This window comes from Rissa tridactyla, chromosome 10 (assembly GCF_028500815.1).
Source record: "Rissa tridactyla isolate bRisTri1 chromosome 10, bRisTri1.patW.cur.20221130, whole genome shotgun sequence".
Classification (NCBI taxonomy): Eukaryota; Metazoa; Chordata; class Aves; order Charadriiformes; family Laridae; genus Rissa; species Rissa tridactyla.
The window spans coordinates 17,211,312-17,224,653 of NC_071475.1; the positions used below are offsets into that span (position 1 = coordinate 17,211,312).

A 13,342-nucleotide genomic window follows, 5' to 3' on the forward strand; every position below is an offset into this window, starting at 1 on the left:
AGCACCTCCCAGCCTCAGCAGCAGCATCCCTCCGCCTCCCCCGGCAGCTGCTCCCACCATCCCAGAGCCTGCCGGAGCAGCGGGCAGCCAGAGGTTGATCCCTCTGGCCCTCTTCTTTGTGCCACCACCCATCAGCCAAGCCTCGGAGGGTCTCCAGCGTGCTGCTCCAGCTCCTCTGTGCTTTGCAATGCCCATGCTGGCAGCAGCCTCAGCTCTGCTGGGGCCAAGGCCACCCCACTGCCCCACCTGCACCTGCACCCCCAACCCTGCAGATGAACCCCAGCATTGCAAATCCTAGATAGAGCATGGAGAGTGGGCAGTAAGTCCATAGTTTCTTATTAGTAGCGTTGTTGATAGATAGAGCTTCATAGTCCTGGTAAGAAACAGGTCTTAGACAGTTGATAATAAAGTGTTTGTTGTCCTGTTTGCACAGCAGAAGCCCAGACTAAGTTTATAGACATACCAGACTTTCACCTGTCAAAACAGAAGCAATGTGTCCATGAGCACTTTAATAATTTTGCCTAACAATCAAGCTTCAATTTTTATATTTTTTTAGGTTTTAGGCTTCTGTTATAGCTTTAAGAGGGATCATCTTCAGCTGCTGGAAAGGTGCAAGCCAAAAGTGGGATACAAAACAAGCCGCAGCTGCCTGAATGCAGAGATGGATGAAAAGCACCCCAGAAGCCACCAAGATCTTCGGCCTGCGCAGGGAACCGTTGCTGGGGTGCAGGAAGGTGTTCACACCAGCTCCACCGCAGGACATGCAGGTGTCTGCTTGTAGAAAGTCCATACTTGCCAAGGTAAAGCAACTAATTGCTAGTCCATACTTGCCAAGGTAAAGCATCCCTGCATCTGCAGACCCCAGGCACCTCCAGGCACAGCTGACCCCCCTCCTTCCTGACCCTGCTGGAGCTGCAGGCAGGGAGAGCTTCTGGGTAGGGATAGTCACTAGTGAGTGAATAGAGCCTAACAGAGGTGGAAATCAATAGGGTCTAATAGAGTTAGTAATAAATAGTCTATTAGAGTTAGTAATAAATTGAGCCAAATAGAGTTGGTATTTCCAGTTGTTCTGTCCTTTTTGGACAGTGGAAAACACTGTTCATATTTAGTTCTGTGGCTTTAATGTTCCCATTTGTTCTTTAGTGGTCTTAGCAAGACAGACATCCCAGCACCAGCATATGGCAATGTCAGGGTAGTGCCAAGAGGTCCAGAGAAGGATGAGCTCCTGTTGGCACTGCACAGAAAAGCATCTATGCATCCCTTCCTCTCTCCCAGGATGAGATGTTGGAAGGGGAAATGATCCATGCAAGGGAAGCAACTGGTTTGGGTGGTGGGCTGTGGGCCGCACCGCCTTTTAGGCTCTGTCTACCTCAAACTATCTTGGAAATACAAAGGACCACTGTCCCCTCAGGCAGTTAATTTCACTGCAGAAGGGTTTGGCTTTAGTAATTCTACAAGTTTGCTCAGAGAGGAGAAGGAAGCTGCAGGGGAGGTGGTTAGATGGATGCTATCAAGTTAATGCTGGTTTGAACTAGGTCTGCTCTGACTTTTTGCAGATGCATCTTTCCCTTCAGCATGTAAAGGCACCACATGCAGCAGATACTTGGTTTTGTTCTGTGGTCGGCCCCGGCTGTGTTATCTGCCATTCCCCTCTGCAGCATGCAGGAATGGTGTGGAAAGGAGAGCAGACGGCCACTCTGGGTCTTCAGGAGGTGCAAGGCCATTGTGAGCGCAGAGCTTTAGAAGAAGGACCAGATGGTTGTGTGCTTGCCTGCACTGACCAAACTCAGTACTGCCAACAGCAGTTTCTCTAGAAAGGTCTATGTCCTCCTGCCCACTCTGCTCTGGGCGTGGCTGGGTGCGGATCCTTTTGGCTCTTCCTCTGTAACACTTTGTATGGAAACTCGATACCCTTGAGCAGGGGCAGACCCACACTCTGCTCTATCTGCAGAGTGAGGACTTTGGATATTTTGGGACAAAGATTTTCAATAGGATTCTAGGCTTGAAAGTTAAGGCCAAATGTGATCCAGCCCAGTGATCAGTGTTGACTGGAAAGCAGCCTAATGGAGAGAGATGAAGACCTCGAAGCATGCTCCTCTAGCACTGTTCTGGCTAATACCATTCTGGTTTATCAGGTGGGCGGTGCTGACTGTGTGCAGCATTACCCGCTCAGGGCAGGCCTGCCCCAGTGCCAGGGTCTGTGCAGCAGTGCCCTTGCCGGGTGCAGATGCTGGGGAGCTCCACATCCCAAAGGTCTCAGATTCATTCCTGTGAACTCAGCTATCATTTTCCTAGTACCAGTCTCCGTGCCCTTTGGTTCTGGATTGATGCAATCGTGAGTTCAGCAAAGTCTGAACTCCATTCACCCCTGCAGGCAACAGCAGAGAAAGTTTAGGGACTGAAAGCAGCCACCTGCCGTTGGTCACCAAGATCAGCAGAGCTGGGGCCACTGGGAGATATAACCAACATAAGTGGTCAGAGACAACTTCGTAGATGCTCAGAAAGCTGCTGATGGGATTCTGGATGGATCCAGCTTGCCATGATTTCTCACTCCTGAATCCTTCTCCTCCTTTAGGCCAGTTCTGGAAACCGTAGGCATGTATGAGCTCCCTTCCTTCCACCTCTCTTGGATGGCTGAAGAATTGTACAGCTTCACACAGGGAGCAGTAGTATATCCCTCTGGCCCTCCAGGATATGTCCTGGTGACAGTATGTCTCTGTCCCCTTGTCACCCTTCCCCTCACCACTTCAGCTATATGAATGAGCAATGAAAGTAGTTCAAATCACCTGTAAAGACAAGGCAGCAAATAAAATACGGTATTGCAATTAACTGGGTGCTTTCTGGCTCTCTGCCTAGCAGATGCTTTGGATCCAAGATGGACAAGTGTTCTCTTAGTGGCTCTAGCAGCTCCAGAGCCCAGGCTCTGCCGGCCCTTTGCTTTCCAACAGCAGAACTCTCCTGCATGCTGAATGCTGCGGGTGGGGGGGTGGTGTGCTCCCCCAGCCCTGTCAGCCTTTTCCACTTGTTGCTATAATCAGCTCATGTCACCTTCCTCCCGCTTTTCAAGGCTCTGATAACAAGCACCTAGGACAGCCAGGTGACCTTTGGCTGAGGTTCCTCTTTAAACTCTGGTAGCTTTTGCTTCATTGCCTAGTTGTTACGCAGCAGTTAAGATCAGTTCTGACAGCAGCAGAGTCTGCTCCCCTCCCTTTTCCCCTCTTAACTCACACAGGATCAAAGCTCCTTGAATGTGCTTGAACAAATTTGCATTTAGGTCAGTGAGAGATTTACTTGAGGAAAAGATATTTTTCTTTCCATCTTTTTCTTAACTCCATAAGAAAGGAAAATAAGCACAAAGGCAGGTGGGAGAAAAAAATTGTGGGCTATAAATAAATGGGTTTGGCACACATGGGAGGGCGAAGTCATTAGTAAGAGCGAAAATCACTGATGTGGCAGCAAGCTACATTTGCAGCTGATGTAAAGCTTGTTCTGAGGGGGCTGCTAGCAACTGGGAGAGCTGGGTGCGGTTGCTTGTTCCATCTTAGCTCATGCATGTTGCCTTGACCAACTCCACATCTCTTGGTGCTTCCCCTGTAGACAACAAATACTTCTTCCTACTCATTGAGAACCTCAGCTTTTCCAGGAAAACAATCTCATCGTGGTTTTCTAAAGCCTAACACACTGTCCCCCAGTTGGCATATTCTTAAAACTGCAAATGTACAGAGATTGGTGTGCTCAGCAGTTTAAATATTAACAGGACACGTGAGAACATGGGGTTGCAATACAGAAGTGGTAAACATTCAGTTTAGTTGCTAATCTTAGACCAACTCACTATAGCGAGAAGTTCAGGGCTTTCTGAATTGGGCTTGAAGTCAAAGGTTAGCCATAATTTCATGCAAGAATGACCCACCTGAATTCTGGGTGGGTCTGATGCTGTGCAGTAGCTTTGCTGCCCACGTGGCTGCGTGCTGCCCTGCAGCGTGCAGGGGCTGCAACGCAGGGCTCTGTTGTGATGATAGAGGTGGCAGATCCTGGGGCTTCTGCGCTCTTCCTGATTCATGGTCATACAAATAACACCAGGGAAGGACTTGCTGAGAATTACTATATAATGTATCTAGATTGCAAGCCAGGAAGTGGTATTTGAAAGGGGCTCTTCAACGCTTTTTTCACACATAGTTATGGTAATCCTAATGAACGAGCTGGCTAATTTGGCATGATTCATCTTTAATGAAATCATGCTGCCTTTTATCCATTTTTCCTGCTTATTTCTGTATCTTTAGAAAACTGAAGGCTGGAAGAGGTGTCAGCCTGCCCTCAGGTGGTCATCTGAAGAAAAGCAGGAATCACACTCCTGGCAGCGGGTGGCGACAGCGGGTGCTGCCTGTGGCGGGGTGACAGCACATGGGCTGAGGTCCTTCTCCCTGGCTGGGGCGTTGGGAGGGGGCTGGCTCCCAGGGACACGGTTTCTGAGGGATGGGAAAATCCCATCCTGCCCAAACCCAGGGCAGGTAACACCCAAAAGACATTTGGAAGCTGGGATAGAGCCTGGCCAGCGCTGCTCTAGCTGAACTGGGCTATCTGGAGACCCTGTCGTCTCCACCACAAGACCTGATATGTGCCTGTTGCACCTGAGGGCCCTTTTTTATTCCAAAGACCTTGGCATGAATATTCTTTAGTTCTTATTCTTTTGACATTTGTTCTGGACTGCTGGAGTTGTGAATGTCTCACCAATGGGCTGCTGTTTCCTCTAGCTGTTGGTGTTGTGCAGTGTCACCCCAGGGCTGAGGACTTGGTAAGTGAAGAGGCCATCCATGACCACCAGAGATGCTGCTAATGTATCATCTAGAAGGTGGGATGGCTTTTTTTTCAGGTGGTAGTATCTTTCAATAAAAGCAAAAGTTCCCATTTCTTGGTTTTATAAGTGGGAGTGCAACCACACCATGTTTCTGACTTCATATTTCTCTAAAATGGTTGCACAAGGCTTCTTTAGTGCCTTGGGCATATTTATCATCTTTTCTGTGTTCTGGTTTATTTCCGTGCAGAGAAAGAAAAACTAATAGTCAAATGCTGAAGTATTTCATGAGGAACAGATTAAGCAATGCTGGAAACTGCTTCAGATTTATAGATCCAAGATCCATAGTGACACGGGCAGAAAGGCCATGTCTGAGGGAGGTATGTATCTCTTCAGACTCGGTAACTCAAAGGGCAGGGGGAAAGGGAGAGCGTTTCAGACACACCAACACTCTTGAACCAGCAGACTTGACGACCATGGGATGGCAGTGCAAGAGGGAGACGGACGGATGGCTTCCCTGAGAAGCACAATTCATGGGATTGAGTTATAGTTCCATGGCAGCCTGGATCGCATCAGTGTTGGTTTGCTGTGGCCATGAGACATCAGTAGGCTCAAGAGGCAACATGTAGACAGTGACTGCAGGCTGGCAGCGGTGTATTTAGCCTTGCACCGATGTCAGCCTCAGGGGATTTTTGTCCTTTTCCTACTCACTGGAATCTGGCGTGGAGGTGCAAGTGCTGTCCCCAGGGACCGGTCACAACTGCTGTGGGTTCATCCAGCACACGCTGAGACCTGCTTGATGCTGTTGGCTGATTTAGGTGGAAAAAATCTGGATCTGGTGGTGGGAGAGGTGTGTTTGGACATTGCCCAAAGATAAGGAAAAGGTTTGAAATTGTCAGCTGTTCCACTTGCCTCTGCTTTTCCTTAAGGAAGAAATTTCTTTTAACCCTGCATGAAGCAACTTTTGAGTTAGAGATATTAAAGAAGAAAAAGGAAAAAAGCTGTAAAAGGCACAAATAGGCATTTAAACAAAATATATTCTCTTTCTGAGAATTGGAGAGCTTGATTGCTTGGGCCGATTCACATTAGGGAAAACTCCTTTTCTTTTTTTTGCTATCGATTGGGAATGGGAGCAACATAATTTCTGGTCCAACCTCAGCACAGCTTGAAATATGTCTTGTAGAGATCCTTATTGCTCGGCTGTGCTCCCCAGAAGCGCCGTGTTAGAGCCCATCCCCGGCCCTACACCATAACAGGCAGTTTTCAACAACAAAGCCCGACCTGCGTAAATTGGAAGTAGTTTGGAAAAAACTGGAAAAAAGATGGAGGATTCCCCGTGTGTTTAATGAAGCTGTCAGTTCCGTAATAACTGGAGAAAAATCCATTTCAATTTTAACCCAATTTCACATGGTAGAACAAGCTCCCTCAAAAAAATCCAGCTTTTAAGTCACAAGGCCTCCGAACAAGTAAGTGCTCTGCATTTGTGAACAAAGCAGGAGTGATTCAGACGAAGTGAGCAGGAGCATCTCCTGCCCAGAGGGTGACGAGGAAGGAATGCAATGTTTGACAGTCTGAAAATGAGCCTGTAAAATACAGGCAGAATTATGTGCAGTTCTGCTCTTTTTGGACTTCAGCACAAAGTTAGGAAGCACGTCTCCTGCTGATGTGGTAAGAGCCGTGCTGGGGAGAGGCGTAACAGGATGGAAAATGCCATTTTGGCAGCACCACGAGCAACGTTCGATGTTATGAAAATTTGTAACCGGCCCATGCTGACCGAGGAGAGAGGCCGGGACGCGAAGTCTACAATTACAAGGGTAGATAGATATTCATGCGCCATGAGGTGTCCCAGCCAAATCAGGGCACCCTAAATGTGGTTTTACACCGGGATCTTACACCCTTCAAGCATTCAGGTACAACTCAATGTGACTGATCACTTAATTGTAGGAAAACTTTGCAAAGCAACCCTGTCTCTGCAGCATTCTTGCTGTTTTGTCTATTGACCCAGGGCGATCCAGACGTCCCTGGAGTCGGCGTTGCTGGAGTTGTTTGTGTAAGATGCTGGGAGGGTTTCAAGGCGCAGTCGGAGGGGCCGGGACGCTGGTGTTCTCTCGGTTGTCCAGGGGTTTCCTTCATCCCTCGCAGGCAGCTCTGAGCTTCCACACAGCACAGGCCTTATGCCTCGGGCTGTCCGTTAGCTTGTTTTACTTAAGCAGGAACTGAAGCCTCCAGTAAAACTTCACTACCTCCTCACATGGCAGCGTGTAACGTGAACTACTATATATTTCCAAAGTTAGAAGGCTTTCATACTGTAAAGACTGACTGATGTAGTGGTGAGGGAAGGACATTTCCCTCACGCAGGTGAGCACCCTCAGGGCCCGCTGCGCTCGGAGGAACTGACTTTAACAGCAAGGCCTGTGCGGCTCGTTCCCCACCACTCCCCCCGAGCTCGCCTAACGGGCGACAGGCCCCCAACCCCGGCTCCCAAGCCTGTAATGGCGGCCCTCTCAGTGGGCAGGCCCCGCCCGCGGCCGGAAGTGCCCCCTCGCGCCCCTTCCGGCGCGGCGCCGCGGCCCTTTTAAGGGCGGAACCGTTGGTGCGGGGACCGAGCGGCGCGGGAACGGAGTTGTGGCGCGCGGGGGGCGTCATGGCTGCCGGCTGCCTGGTGAGGGGGCCGGCCTGGGGGTCTAGTGCCGCTGACCGGCGAAGGCCTGGGACGCTGCTGATGCTGGTTTGGGGAGAGGGCTGGAGTGGGGGGCCGTGGCCTCCGTGGTTGGGGGTGGTGTTAGAGGGCTCTAGCTCTTGGGGGTGGCGGTTCGCGGTGTCCCTGGGCTCGGGGTTTGATGGGGGGTAGTCCCTGGGGTGATGGCACGGTGCAGGGCTGGGGAAGCAGGGTGTCCCTGAGGGTTTGGGGGGGGGGGGGGGGGTAGGCCTGGTGCTGCTGGAGCTGGACTGTGTAGGGGAAGGCCGAGGAGGCAGCTCTGGGTCTGGGGGAGGCTTAGTGCTGCTGGGGTTGGGCGGTGTGGTGAGGGCTCTCCTCGGCTTGGGCTGTAGGGTGGCCTCATACAGTTGGGGCTGGGGAGGAACTGGGGGCAGAGTTGGGCTTGGGGTGGCTTAATGCTGCTGGGGTGGGCAGCTCTGGGTCCTAGGGTGCTGTTGCAGCTGGAATTGGACTGTGTTTTTGGAGGGGGGGGGTGGTGGTGCTGGGGGGGGGAGCTCTGGATCTGGGGAAGGCTGTGCTGAGGAGGGAGGTGCGTGTCAGCCACATTCTTCTGGAACTGGGTGCTTGTTTGAGCAGGCAGGGACTGTGGTCAAGTCCTGAAGGGGGGCGAGCAGGCTGCAGCTTAGGAGGGTGCTGTGGTCATCTAGGGGACAGGAGAGCTGGCTGATGCTTGAGGAGGGGGAAGAGGTAGGCTAGACTGTGGTGGGGGTTGCCAGGGAGGCAGAGACTGTATGTGCAAGAGCAGGGAATGAAGGCTAATCAATGTGTTCTGACGTCTGAACAATTTTCAAGTGTTACAACCCCCTGTAATGGTCTTCTCAGTGTTTTGGGTTTAGTGGTGGTTGTTGTTTTTTTTTTTTCCGACCTCGGGCTTTGTTTTGCCTTTGCAGCAAGGTGCTGTGTAGGGATGTGCAGTATTCCCTGGCTGTAGGGGAAGGGTAGTGGGTAGTGCAGTTCTGATTCTACCTGCTTGTTTTAACAGGTGTGTTAGCTCTTGCAAATTTGTCCCAGGTGGCCTCTTGGCTACCCCTGGGCTAAGATGAGCAGCTGTCAGAGCAAAATTGAGCTTGACGGCCTGCTCAGGTGGTTATCAACATGGCTGATCTGTCCCAAAGTCAGCTTTGAGGCCTCTGCACCAGCAGCATGTTGTTAAAATGCATGAATGATTTGTGCAAGCCACCTAAGATCCAGGGGGCTAGTCAGCTTGGATAATTTGCCTCTTTTCAAGTTTTTTGAGACATGTGAAATTTGCATTTTGTGTTGCACGATGTTTGTATCTCTGCCCAGTTTTTCTGGGATAAATATGTGGCTTGGTTGGTTTGTTGTAGAAATAAAACGGTTTTATTGTGCAAAAATGGTTCTTAATCTGTTGTGTCTGAACATTATTGTCTTTTAGGAAGATCCGTCCTTGGAGAGACACTTCAAAGGCCACAGAGATGCCATCACTAGCGTGGACTTCAGTCTCAATAAGAAACAATTGGGTAAATTGTTTCTCTGTGTTCTGATAACCAGATGATAAAGAGCTTCTCTCCTTTAGTTAAATGGAGGGAGCAGTGGAGGTACTGAGCTGTACAAGAGCAAAGAACTTTTTTTCATTAAAAGATTTGGGAGTATTTCAGGACAAACATTTCTATGTGCTTTGAAAAAAATCCTGTTGTTAAACCATAGGAGTGTTAGATTGTGTGCATCTCGCTGGTGCTTTAGGGGCATCTACTGTCACATATTGTTTTATCTACCTTGCTTTACCATGCAGTAAACTTAAGGTAAAACCTTACTTTTTTTCTCTGTCTTACATTTCTCCCCTTTAGACAATTACCTGTGATTATGCCAAGGCACGTGTCATAGTTGCTATTCAATAATCCACTGCGTGTGTGTTGAATAGGAACTCGGAGGGCTTTGGGGTCTTAGTGAAGTCACCATTCAGTTTGCGTAGCATGGTGTGGACATTGCTTTGGCTCACAGAAATGATGGTTTGAAGCAAAATACCTGGTAGGCAGTGGGCGCAGTAGGCATGAATAAATAGAAAGGTAGCAGTCTAGCAGGTAATAGTACCGTTCTGGATTTTGCAACCTACGCAACGTTCTGGAAGCTGCAAGGAAATGAAGCTGAATCAGATTGTCATGGACCCCCTCCCTCTGTCATGAATGCTAATTTAGGATCCTACGCAACTTTAAGGTAGCGGCAATTTAAGATTTATTAACATAGGATTAGGTTGTATGACTTTTAACAATAGTTGATCATCAGCCAATTATCAGAGTGATTTAACAAAATTTACTATGATCAACACAGTGACTTAGTTAAAGATTTGAAAATGGCAGGGTTCACCTGAGCCTTGCAATAGTTTCCTGAATCAAAATGCACAATCACACACACAAACAGATATAGAAGTTAACCTATGATTGTTTCCTTTTATGCAGGTTATAGTAAACTTCCATATCCCTGTGATCAAAAATGGACTCTACTCACTCTCTTACCTTTGTCGGCTTCTGTCAGCGGACAGTCTGAAACTCCTAACTCTTATCCCTGCGTCAGCTTCTATCAGCAGATGGTCTGAATCATGCCATGAAATAGGGGTTAGCAGCCTGCTGTGATCCTGGAGAGCTGCAAAGGGCCTCACTTTAGGTTTGATATTTATAGGGTCACAAGATGATTGACTGGGTCAGTACTTTTCCATTGTGGCCACAGTTCTTGTCTGGTGATCTTGGCAGCTTTCAGAGTGGGCTTGTGTTGCAGGCAGGAGGAGTTTTGGGCCATTAACCAGGCAACAGGAGTTGTAGGTGCAATCAGGGAGTGTCTAATTGCCCCAACTTGCTGTACTTACACTGGGACAAGAAGGTACCAGATTGTCTCCATTCACTGCCCAGCAGGCAGTGCCAGATTGTGCCAGCTCCCTGTGCTCACAGTTGAGACAAGACCAATGTTGGGTCCACCGCCCTTGTAACTGAAGCAAGAACGATGTTGTCTGGCGTTGACATGGCAATGTGTGCTGGGGGGGTCTGCACCACCACCCCCCTGCTGCTGTTTTTATTGCTGTCTGGTATCTTTTCTTTTCCAGTTCCTGTGTCCTTGATTGCAAAGAAAAACGTTCAGTCTGCTCTGTGTTGGTGATTCTGTTTCTGTATTCCTAAAACTTTATTCAGTCAGTGCAGATCTGTTTAGCAAGGGTGCTCTGAATGTAATTTAGCATTGCTTTTGATTGGCCTTTGAGAAGTAGTACGGGGCCCCTTGCTGCCTCCATCTAGACCATGGAATAGTCGATGCTTTTACTAAATGAGATCAGTTAAGAAAGAGAAACAACTTATAAGAAATTTTTCTTTTTCAGGTACTATTGAGTCAGTTGTGTGTACTTGACTCTTATGAGATTTTAAAGTTCTCTTTCCCCATTTGGCCCCCAAAAATAAATCAGCCAAACCTAGATGAGGACTCAGTCTTTTTATTCTATCAGATTGCTTGCCTAATCCAGGAGGGATAATAGCTATTGCCAACAAGTTGCATGTAAGCAGTATCATTCTGAAGTGCTTTATTGAGATGTTGGAGCATTGTTTTCCTTAATTTTTTTAACATCAGTCCTGGGTAAGCTGTGATATTGCAACTTAATATCTTTGCCAGACAATGACTTCGTGTAGTTATGACTAACGTTTAGATCTCTTTACACTACGTCTTGTGCTTAATTTACTTTTACACGGTTGTCTCCCCTTAAATTTTGATATCCCTAAGGACAGGTGTTGCCTGTATGAAATTGAACTGGCAAATATGTCAGGTTTTTGGTTTCCCCTTATGGGACATGCATAATGAATGATCCTGTTTGAAATGGTAATGTATTAATGCCAAATCAATAGCAGAAGAGATGACTATTTTTTGTGTTGAAATGACTGTGAAATAGATGGACATTTCAAGCAAGATCTATTTGGTATTTTGCCATAATGCTAATGAACTGAAATCTTGTAATGATGATACTGCCATGTCAGAACCTACCATCAAACTGATCTTTTTTTTCCTAGGAACGTGTTAAGATCTCCCTGGAGATATGTCCCACTTGGCACTCGGGTAGAGAGATACAGATGCAGCTTGGGTTTGTTGGCAGGCTAAGATGTGTGTCTTCTGTATTTGCCTGTGGAAAATCTACAAAGTTTTCTGTTATTTAGGCATTAACATTGATTTGAAGGGGTATTTTTACTGTCATTGTTTGAGACTTTAAGTTGCCATGGGCATATGTTTGGTCTTTTACAAACCACTAGGGTCCCAGTTCTCTGGACTTCATGCAGCATGGCGGGTTACAGGGGAGGAGCAGCTCTTCAGTTTTCACTGCGCAGAGGTGCTGATAGGACCTGAGCAGGAGAGTTTTAGACTGTAGTGGAATTTACTCTTGTGTTTGGGAAACCTCTTGCCTGGTATTCTTGGCGGGGACTGATACAGCTCCTGTCAGATAGGGAGGGGGATGTAGCTTGCATGAAGTTCAGTATTGTGGAGATGAGCTGTCAGTCGTGCTTGCAATGGATGTAGCGTGTGCACCTGAACTCTGCCTTCTACTTAAGTGACCCTTTCCTCTTGCTGCTGAGGAATATCTTGAAAAAGCAGCATCTGTCCTAGGGCATAGCTGCCGCCTTGTAAGTAGTCTTTGTCCTCTGGGGTCTCCCTCCAGCCCTTTCTCTTCTTTCTTGTCTTTGGAGCATGCCTTTGCCCTCTTCCACCCCTTTCTTAGAAGCCCAAGAGTAAAGGCAAGTTGTGGTGGTTGTTGGTTGTTTTTTATTCATGCAGGACAGTACAGAAGTAGGCATGAGTGAAAGAGTGGGTGTGAGTAGACGAAGGGGATCCCATCTCCATCCATATTTCCTTAAAGCCCCTCATGACTACCATCAAGTCCTGCTGACCTCTCCTACTAATAGCAAACTGAACACTGCTCAAACTGTGTTGCAAGCTTGGATTTTTCATATATTGTTAAGAGTTGCTGAGCTGGCTTTGATCAACGTTTTGCAACAAGGGAGAGGTGTTGGACGGAGATGTAGCTTTAAGTCACCAACTCAGGGTGGTGACTTAAAGCAATCTTTAGTGTGGTACTTGATATTTAACCTGCTGCAACTGGTAGCTGCCTCTGCTTCCCAATAAAGTGGTGAGATAACCTTCATCCACAGACCTTTTATGTCTTTCTGTAGTGTGTATTTATTTGGAAGAAGTTTTGCAACTTGTGTGGCTTTTGCCTCTGCAGCTGTTGCATGAATTGACCCTTGGAAGTGGAACTGTCAGTCCAAACCAATGCATGATTTTTTTGCTTTAATTACTAATGAAATATAAGGATGCAATACATTGGTGAAGCTTAAAGGACAATGTGCTTGAGATTGCTGGAAGCTGTGATGGTGAATTGGGTCTGAAATGTAGTTTCAATGTAGGGGAATTAATGCAAGTTTGGTCTTGTGTGTTTTGTGTTTTGTTTTTTTTTTATTTCAGCAAGTGGCTCGATGGATTCGTGCCTCATGATCTGGAGTATGAGACCTCAGATGAGAGCCTATCGCTTTGTGGGCCACAAAGATGCAGTGATGTGTGTTCAGTTTTCACCTTCTGGTCACCTGGTGGCTTCAGGCTCTAGAGACAAAACGGTCCGTTTATGGGTTCCCAGTGTGTAAGTATCTATTCCCTTCTGTCTCTGTCTTTGTGTTTTAACTATGGATTGGGATTTCCCTTTGCTTCTTGATAGCAGTTCCCCAACTATGGGACTGGGATCTCTTTGAAGGAAAGAAGAACCGTTTTATGTGGCAGCTCTAAGAGAGGAGAGGTAATTTGCACTTGAAATTGCATTGGAAACAAAACTGAAATCCTCTGCAAAGCTTAAAGTC

At 47.7% G+C, this 13,342-nt stretch overlaps 1 protein-coding gene across 9 annotated transcripts in view; it reads left to right on the forward strand.

The window, feature by feature from the left end:
• The first annotated feature begins 7,360 nt into the window (after window positions 1–7,360).
• The window catches only part of POC1A (POC1 centriolar protein A), an 84,975-nt gene continuing 78,993 nt past the window's right edge, over window positions 7,361–13,342 (forward strand). For all 9 annotated transcript variants that reach the window (XR_008468677.1, XR_008468678.1, XR_008468676.1 and 6 more), the window contains exons 1-3: window positions 7,361–7,454; window positions 8,908–8,992; window positions 12,957–13,128. Coding sequence is in view for 3 of the 9 variants with exons in the window: in XM_054216065.1 (XP_054072040.1) it covers window positions 7,437–7,454; window positions 8,908–8,992; window positions 12,957–13,128 (275 nt within the window). In the remaining 6 variants the exon portion in view is untranslated. The remainder of the gene's footprint in view (window positions 7,455–8,907; window positions 8,993–12,956; window positions 13,129–13,342) is intronic.